The 8,824-nt window shown below is 32.3% G+C and overlaps 1 protein-coding gene across 1 annotated transcript; it reads left to right on the forward strand.

Moving 5' to 3' along the window:
• The first annotated feature begins 5,654 nt into the window (after window positions 1–5,654).
• On the forward strand, window positions 5,655–8,333 carry LOC149385584 (ethylene-responsive transcription factor RAP2-12-like). Its single transcript, XM_089627433.1, has 3 exons — window positions 5,655–6,100; window positions 7,001–7,933; window positions 8,074–8,333. The coding sequence occupies exons 1-2, from the start codon at window positions 5,836–5,838 to the stop codon at window positions 7,891–7,893; spliced, it is 1,158 nt and encodes a 385-aa protein (XP_089483559.1). The 5' UTR covers window positions 5,655–5,835; the 3' UTR covers window positions 7,894–7,933; window positions 8,074–8,333.
• The last annotated feature ends 491 nt before the right edge of the window (window positions 8,334–8,824 follow it).

Below are 8,824 nucleotides of genomic sequence, written 5' to 3' on the forward strand. Positions count from 1 at the left end.
AAGCTGTTGTGTTCCTCGATTTATCTCAGATGACATCTTGAGCTTTGCATGATCTCAGTGATAATTAGCACACGTGATATTAATTCCTTCAAATATAGTCTTTACTAAAGACTGATACACTCATGAAATTTATTGTATTGATTCAAATATGAATGAAAGAATTACATTGAGATATCGGACATTCGAGAGGTCGTGCTCTAAAAAAATAGAAATTCATTTCTAATGAAATAGTTTCAGATTCTATTTTGATACTATTTCCATCTTAATCAACCTTATTTCTAGGCCAAAATTCTTTATAATATTTGATATTAACCCTTAATTTGTCTACTAATTACTCCAATACTATAGTAATCCAGGTCCTAACAAAGACTCACTAGAGTCGATCGTCCATGGTTAAGCCGACGATCAATAACATCACTCTATATACTTAAAGACATAGATAATGGCTATGTCTAGCGCTACAAATGTGGACAAAACTGTAAATTGGTTGGCATGCGTCTTCCACTATTGTGAAGGAGTTGAGGATGCTCAACTCGTTTCTCTCGGTGGTATAATCAACGTCGATATTTCCCCTTCTTGAAGCGGCTTATTTGCATTATACAATCCATATTAGTTGATAAAATGCCATGTTTGCATTATTGATTATTATTTTTGAAATAATCGACTAAATCACAATCTAATAAACGTTACAAGTGGTCTAATAAACGTTACAATCTAATATGGCATATTAGTTGACAAAATGCCATATTAGTTGATAAAATGCTATGTTTGTAAGGTGACGTTTAATAAAAAAAATTATTGCAATGTAAATGAGTAGATCTAATTGACATTACTAAAAACAAGATCATAAATAAAATACATTTTTAACTGTAATCATAATCTAATTAAGGCGATGTCTCGTGATAAAGTTGTAGGCCATGTTAACAGGTTTGTAGGCCATTTTAACGCGTTCAAATGATAAATTAATATTTCATTATATTATAAATAATTAAAATGTAAAATATGATAATTATTGAATCGTGATATATTAATTAAAGAAAAGTTAGGCGAGTTGTGAGGACTTTGTGTAGTCAAAGAAGGTGAAACAACTCCTCAACTGGAGGTCCAACTATTATGAAGTAGGTAAGATGGTCTAATTATTTTCCTAGCTAGAATAATAAGTGGTTTTGAAATTGTGTTATGTGTTTGAGTCGATGATAATTATAAATAACGCTAGTAAACTGGATGTTTGGAATCATACATTTTTGGCAACTACTATCTCTATTTTAGTTTGTGAAGTTTTGAGTTAATCATTTAGAGGGATCATTGTTGATGATCAGCCTTATTACATTGTTTATTAACGCGCCGCATATAATTGACAAGCCAAACGCTACTTTGGAGAATTTCCAACCCAAAACCCCAAAATACAATTTTTTGCACTCTAAAATACAATTTTTATCACATCAAACAATGTTTCATCTCTAACCCAATACTTCATTTTCAACGCCAAAAAAAAAATATTATTTATTTTTCTACTATTTTAATAATTTTGACGACTTTCTATTTTTTACATTAGTCCATATTTATTTAACTTGTATATTTTTTTCAAAAAATATACACACATTGCATATAGAACATGGATATACTTGGTACATTTTTATAAAGTAATATCATACAAAAATACTAAATAATTATATATATATATATATGTATGACATGTTATTTATTTTTTAGTTTGTTTGCAATGAAAATTGACATTTTAATGGATTTTATTTTTAGTGTAATTATTCTCTATCTTATATCAAAATTTAGAAATTTATAACTAACTAAGCGATCTTAATCTTAACGTTTGAGATTTAGCCAACGTTTAGAAAGTTATGAGAAAATAGCCAAATGTATTCTTAAATCAATTTAGCGATTTTTTTTTCTTCTAGATTCGCCACTTTCTCTCTCTTTTTGTTATTGAATTCGTCACTTTCTCTCTCCTACTTTTTTTTCAAACAATTTTTTTTCATCCGAACTTTAAAAATCCATATATATCATATGAACTCGAAATTGAGTGATTCCGAATCCTACGAATTTGTGGCGCAAAGATCTTCAAAAATAAACTCATTGTGTTGGATGAAAAATAATTTTCAATGTCATCGATGTAGAAAAATCACGTTAATACCTTATATATAGAAATAGCTGAAAATTTAGGAAATCATCTTGAAATAAACGGAAATTTATTGAATATTTCTGTAAAAGTCATTACAAACACATGTAACACATGAGGCATTAAACATGATTTTTCATCAAACACAATAGATCTATTTTTGAAGAACTCGGCGTCACGAATCCGTAGGATTTGAAATCACTCAATTTCGAGTTCATATGAGATTGATATAGATTTTTGACGTTTTTATGAAAAAAAATGTAGGAAAGAAAGTAGGAGGGAGAAAGTGACGAATTCAAAATCAGGGAGAGAAACTGACGAATTTAAAAAACTAAAGTCATAAAAGTAATTTTTATTAGCTATCACTTATGCCACATATGTTGTTTGGCTATTTTTTCAAAAGTTTACAAACATTGGCTATTTCTAAAACATGAATATTTTTGTTGGTTATTAACCTACAGTGCCCCAAAATTTATTATCATATCAAATTAAAATAAGCTCAAATTATTTGATATGCAATTTTGTGATATATCAGTACAACCACACATAAAATATATAAATATAAGATGTATTGTGGTCAATTTGTAATTACATAAATTGATTTTATATTACTAAAGCCCACTCCAAAATAGAGTGGAATGAATAGTGAAACTCTATATTTGTAATTTCACTTATTCATTGACTCCATCATGAAGTGAGAACTGAAGTTAAGTTGGAGCAATCTCAATTCCATTTGTGACATTCCACTCTATTATAGAGCGAGTTCGAGATAGTCTTAAGAGATGCCTCTTCAAAGCATCTTTAATAATAATAATAATAATAATAATAATAATATATTACTGTGATTTTTATATCAAATTTTAATTTTACTCTAATGATACGATCCTATTTTTTAACACAAAAAGATATTATAAGAAAATTAATTTTATTTTAATTAAATTAATTCAATCGTCTAATAATTATATGTCTAATTTTAAATATATACACTTTAATTATTATAATATGAATTGATTGAATTATAATTATGCTTAAATATTTGGTGTAATTTTTGCACCAAATAAATAACATTACATTAAATTTGGTGTAACATTAATTATTGGTATAAAAAATATATCATTTAAAATTTTGATATTACCATTAGAATAACTTTGCACCATTTATGAAGTTTTTAAATTTCTCCATTAGAGATAGTCTGATAAACTAAGGCCTTTGCGTGATCATTAAAATTTTTCCCATCAAATAAAAAATTGAGTGAATTTATTATTATTAAACGGCTATTATTTTTTATTTTTTTAAAGAAAACTAGAACACCTAGTTGTATTTAGAAGTAAAAAAAAAAAAAGAGTAGTATTAGTATAAAATAAATACAAGTAAACAAAACAAAAAAAAAGAGTAGTGTTAGTATAAAAAAGATGAATTATATATATGTATAGAAGAGTTCGACAATAAAACTTAGATTATTATTCATGTTACATTAATTTTTTTTAATAGAAAAAGCAGAGATTAGACCCTGGACACAAATATTATCGATTTTTTTTAATAAGAAAGATAAAATATCTCTTAAAAATTTTAAATTCATTTTTTTAAATCTAAATATTTTTTAACATGTCTTTAGATATTTTCTCCTATAAGCTAAAATATATTAATTATTCCGTTTCATCATACTGCTTGCTAGAAACATAGAAAAATATCTTAAGTTTAGAATTATAATTCAACAGTTACTAAGTGATAAGGTTGGATTTAGTCTTATCCATTTTTGTTTTTTTAAAGAGTCTTATCTAAACTTTAAGTAGAGATATCCCTAGAACTGAAGGGGCATATGTTACTAATTTATATAGATCTCATGAAATGGATTCCATTATGTGCACGTCATAAATGCAATTGCGTGATTATGATCATAAAACAGATGTTTAGATCGCACTATTTGAAAATTGGAAAAAAAAAAAAATCACTATCTGCTAAGAATAATAATTTATTTTTATAAGTAATCAATTTATTTATTATAAGCTACCAAGATCCACTTATGATTTTAATGATAAATTAAAGTCAGGAACTAAGACGAGGAAACGATTAATCGAGATTAATTTTAGCTAATTTTGGAATAAAAATCCTAATAATGCAAATGCTCATCCTCCGATTATAATGGAATTGTTAATTAACTATATTCGGTCCTTACTCTTCGAGTTCGATCATGTTTTTCGAAAAGAGAATATAGTTCGTGTTTCTTTTAATTTATGTGTTAATATTTGTTGGGTCTTTGAATGGCTTTTACTCTAAAGCATTTTAATGCGAGCAATTGTTCTCGTTAAAAAATATTTATAATGAAATTAACTAATTTAGGTCTTTTTAAAATAACTAAATTTAATTGAATTTAGAGACAATGCCAATAGATTAGAGAAATTGGCGGCATAAATATTGTTGCACTTATATACCTATTGTCTAAAAGTCGCGGGATAAATACTTAATGTTGACTTATTGTATCTCCGTCACTACCAAACCGTTAACTTTGGATATCAATGTCACATGTCAAAATCTGGTAATTTTGATAACTAAAAAATAAATAACTAATCTATATTATTATTTTAATATATTAAAAAATAAAAAAATCCATTCTCTCTCTACACACACAAACTGATTAATTTTTTACTCAAACGAAAGGTATTACTAAATATTTTAGAATTAGTCTAATTTTCTTTAAAATACATTATTTTCAAAAAAATTTCTATTGGTCCATGAGCAGCGATGGATCCAGAGATTTGGGCACAAATTTAAGTCAATATATGTATAGTTAATTACAAAATTTGAAAAATTTAAAATTATGTATATTTGACAGTCAATTAATGCTAATCATTCCGAACTAAAAACCAAAATAATATTTTAAAAGAAAATTTATTTTAGTAATGTCTTTCGCTTGAGTAAAAAATTAATCTGTTTGTGTGTCATAGAGAATAGATTTTTTAATTTTTTAATATATTAAAATAATAATATAGATTAATTATGTATTTTTTAATTATCAAAATTACCAGATTTTGACATGTGGCATTGACATCCAAAATTAACGGCTTGGTAGTGACGGAGATACAAAAAGTCAACATTAAGTATTTATCCCGTGACTTTTAAACAATAGGTATATAAGTGCAACAACCCGCAAACATCAGGTATTTATGCCGCCATTTTCTCAATAGATTATACAAATACGTTGAGAGATAAAGAGAAGGTGAGAATTTGGAAACTGAGACATGAAAAAGGACTGAAACGAGATAACCAAAAATGAAATAGAATATATTTATTTAGCGAGCACGTATATTGTACACATGCATGTATACATATTACACACACCCAGACACGTGTCCTGTGCTGCTATAGAGTACGGAAATAGTAGACTAGAGACGATAGACCCGAAGATTCCATTTCTCGTCACGAAACAGAGCTCTTCTGTAATTCGCATCTCCAGTGAAGGGTACAATTGTAAACTCAAGACCCACTGACCCTTTACCTGGAAAGCAATCAAATATATAATCCTTTTTTTGCAGGCTACTTAATTCACAGAAAGCAATCGTCCTCTTCTTCATTTCGTTTCGCTCCCAAACAAACAAAAGCCCTGAAAATCGAAAACAATAAAGCTCGTTCCTTTTCCATTTGTTTCGTGATTAATTTATCTGAAGGTTTATTTTCTCGGTCGGTCAATCGATCATTGAAGAATGTGTGGAGGAGCTATAATCTCCGGCTTCATATCGGCGCCTCAGTCACAGCGTCTCACGGCGGATTACCTATGGCCGGATCTCAAGAAATCTGGCTCTGGAAAACGTTTCTCGAAGCCTCTCCGATCGGAAATCGTCGACCTCGACGACGACTTCGAGGCTGATTTTCAGGGCTTCAAGGATGAATCGGACGCTGACGAAGATGAGAATTTCGGTGATCTCAAGCCTTTCGCTTTCTCTGCTAGAAAGCCTTCACTATCTCGCGGTAATCTCTCTCTTTTTATTTTTGTTTTTATTTTTATTTAAGGGGTATAGAGTTAGGTTTTACATTGCATATTTTCTAAGCCAATAAAGCTGTTTTTATTTATTTATTTATTTTTAGCCGGTTCTGCTAGTGGTGCTTACGCATAATGGTATTTAAGATGATTAGTTATTTTGAGACGATTTAATTTATTTTTCTCGTCAATTTGAGGCTGATCTGTGCTTATTATCGTTTAAATGTTATTTCTGGGCTTGTAGAATATCAGATGACCAATTAATTGTTTTTGCTTTTAGAAATTATATATTTTTGCTTGTCTAAAATTTAAACGTTTGGAATTTTGTAATTGTTGAGTTAAAGTCTGCGGTGTATCAAATTTTTATTTCTTAATTAATATCTATTCTATTTTTTTTGGGAGTTTTAAGACAATACATCTTTCATTAAGAGAAAGAATTTATCTTTTTCCAGAAAAGAACCAATAAATAAAAGATTCAAGAAATCCACTGATAATTGACTTGCATATATCGTATTGCTTGTATCCCAAAGTTGTAGATCATTATGCTTTCATTCTGGTTCGGATCTATTATTAATCCCATGTTTCCTGAAGCTTTTATTGTTTGATTGCTTAGAAAGTGAGAGTTAAATTTAGATGTTTATTTACATGTGAAGGGGAAACAAAAAAGCCCCAACTTTTGTTGCTGGAGTGAAAAGCTCTAGGTAAGAGTTCGTACTCTTACATCTATTACAAAGTGCGGGTCTTTCCTCTGGTTTAGTGTCCTTAAGAACCACAATAGAACGATTTCCAATGATTTAGGCAGTTTCTTCTAGAATTCCTACATTTGGGGTTCAAAGTCTTGATATTTGTGGATCTGGTGTTTGATAATTGTCCTTTGTTCTCATGTGAAGGCTCTACAACCGTGAAATACACTGAATCGGATGGGCAAGCAGAGAAATCTGCGAAGAGGAAGAGGAAGAACCAGTACCGGGGAATCCGTCAGCGTCCGTGGGGCAAGTGGGCCGCAGAGATTCGAGACCCGAGAAAAGGTGTCCGAGTCTGGCTCGGGACTTTCAACACCGCCGAAGAAGCTGCGCGGGCCTATGACACCGAGGCCCGGAGGATCCGCGGAAAGAAGGCCAAGGTGAACTTCCCCGATGAAGCCCCGCGCTCGGCCTCGAAGCCGTCTGCCAAGGAAAACCCCAAGAAGGCACAGCCACCACTGCAGCCGAGCTCGAACTCCTTCGAGCCGAGCCTGAACCAGAACTTTGGTTTCACTAACAGCTCCGATGAGGAGTACTATAATGCCATGGGTTTTTTCGATGAGAAGCCGCTGGCGAATCAGTTCGGTGGGTGTGTGGATGCCACCGTTGTCCCTCCGAAATCGGACGCCGAGCTCAAATCCGTGATGACACCGACACCGACGTACTTTAGCTCCGACCAGGCGAGCAATTCCTTTGACTGCTCCGAGTTCGGGCTCGGAGATCATTGCACGAAGACGCCGGAGATCACCTCTGTTTTCTCGGGCGACGAGTCTCTCTTTCTGGAGGATGGTAACCCGACAAAGAAGCTGAAGACCGCCGACTCGGTGGTGGCGGCTGAAGAGAATCAGCCGAAGACTCTTTCGGAGGAGCTCTCGGCGTTCGAGTCTCAGATGAAGTTCTTTCAGATGCCGTATCTCGGCGGAAACTGGGACGCGTCTCTGGACGCCTTCCTCGCCGGAGACTCGACTCAGGACGGTGGAAACTCGATGGGTCTCTGGAGCTTCGACGACATCTCGACAATATCCGGCGAAGTCTTCTGAGCCGACAAGGAAAACCTAGTTTATGTAAATAAGGCTACATGTTAGTGAGCTTCACCTTTGGGCTCTCCGTGTTTTTGTTCTTAAAAAAAAAATGACATGATTAGAAATCATTGCATTTATGTTGTTTTATGTCTGAAAAAATCTTTGATGTCTTGTATTTTGATTTTGGTTACTTTGCAGGAATGGTTATCTGAAGCTGGATTGCAAAAACAGTTGTGAACGTGGTTTTGCCTTGTAATAAAAGAGGAGCTATATATTTGGTGCAACTTGCAAGGCGAGTATATAGATATTAGGCCTTTGTTTATTAACCAGACCTTGGAGAACTCGGTTGTTAAAATGTTTATGTTGTTGTATCAATGACTTTGATATGTGGTGATATATCCTCTTTAAGACCTGATTGTACTTTCAAATCTACTTGCTTGATACTGTCTTTTATTAAAGGTTTCCTGTCTCGTCCATTTTTGAACCCAGTATGACGTCGTTATTTGTTTTATTTTTGGAGCGTTCATCATGTGAGATTATTAGCCCGATGGCTGATAGTATAAAAGAATAGACAAGCCACTTTGGCGTATTGCATCAACTTGTACGAGTAAGGCAAGGCATGTGAAGGTCGTTTGTCGTGTAGCTCTGCAACTTGGGCGTTATAGCTGTTTGGTTGCGTGGTCAACACCGAGCAGACAGACAAGTTGGTGCCTCTCTTCTCTTCTGTGGCTCAATTATGCGTATATTGGTTGGTGGTGGTGATGAGTGTTGTTGTTTTTTTTTTTTTTTTTTTTTTTTTTTTTTTTTTAATAAAGTCGGCAAGTATTTTACATGATGCTAGATTAGAATTTTAATGAGTCACCAATCTCTGATGGGACCCACGAGTAATTTTGCCCGTGAGATGTGTGCACCTTTTGTTTTTTCTGTTCAATGTTCCAATTTAGTCGGC

The sequence above is a fragment of the Urtica dioica genome, chromosome 9 (genome assembly GCF_054948205.1).
Source record: "Urtica dioica subsp. dioica isolate 48M chromosome 9, U.dioica_male_clone48M_v1_H2, whole genome shotgun sequence".
Lineage (NCBI taxonomy): Eukaryota > Viridiplantae > Streptophyta > Magnoliopsida > Rosales > Urticaceae > Urtica > Urtica dioica.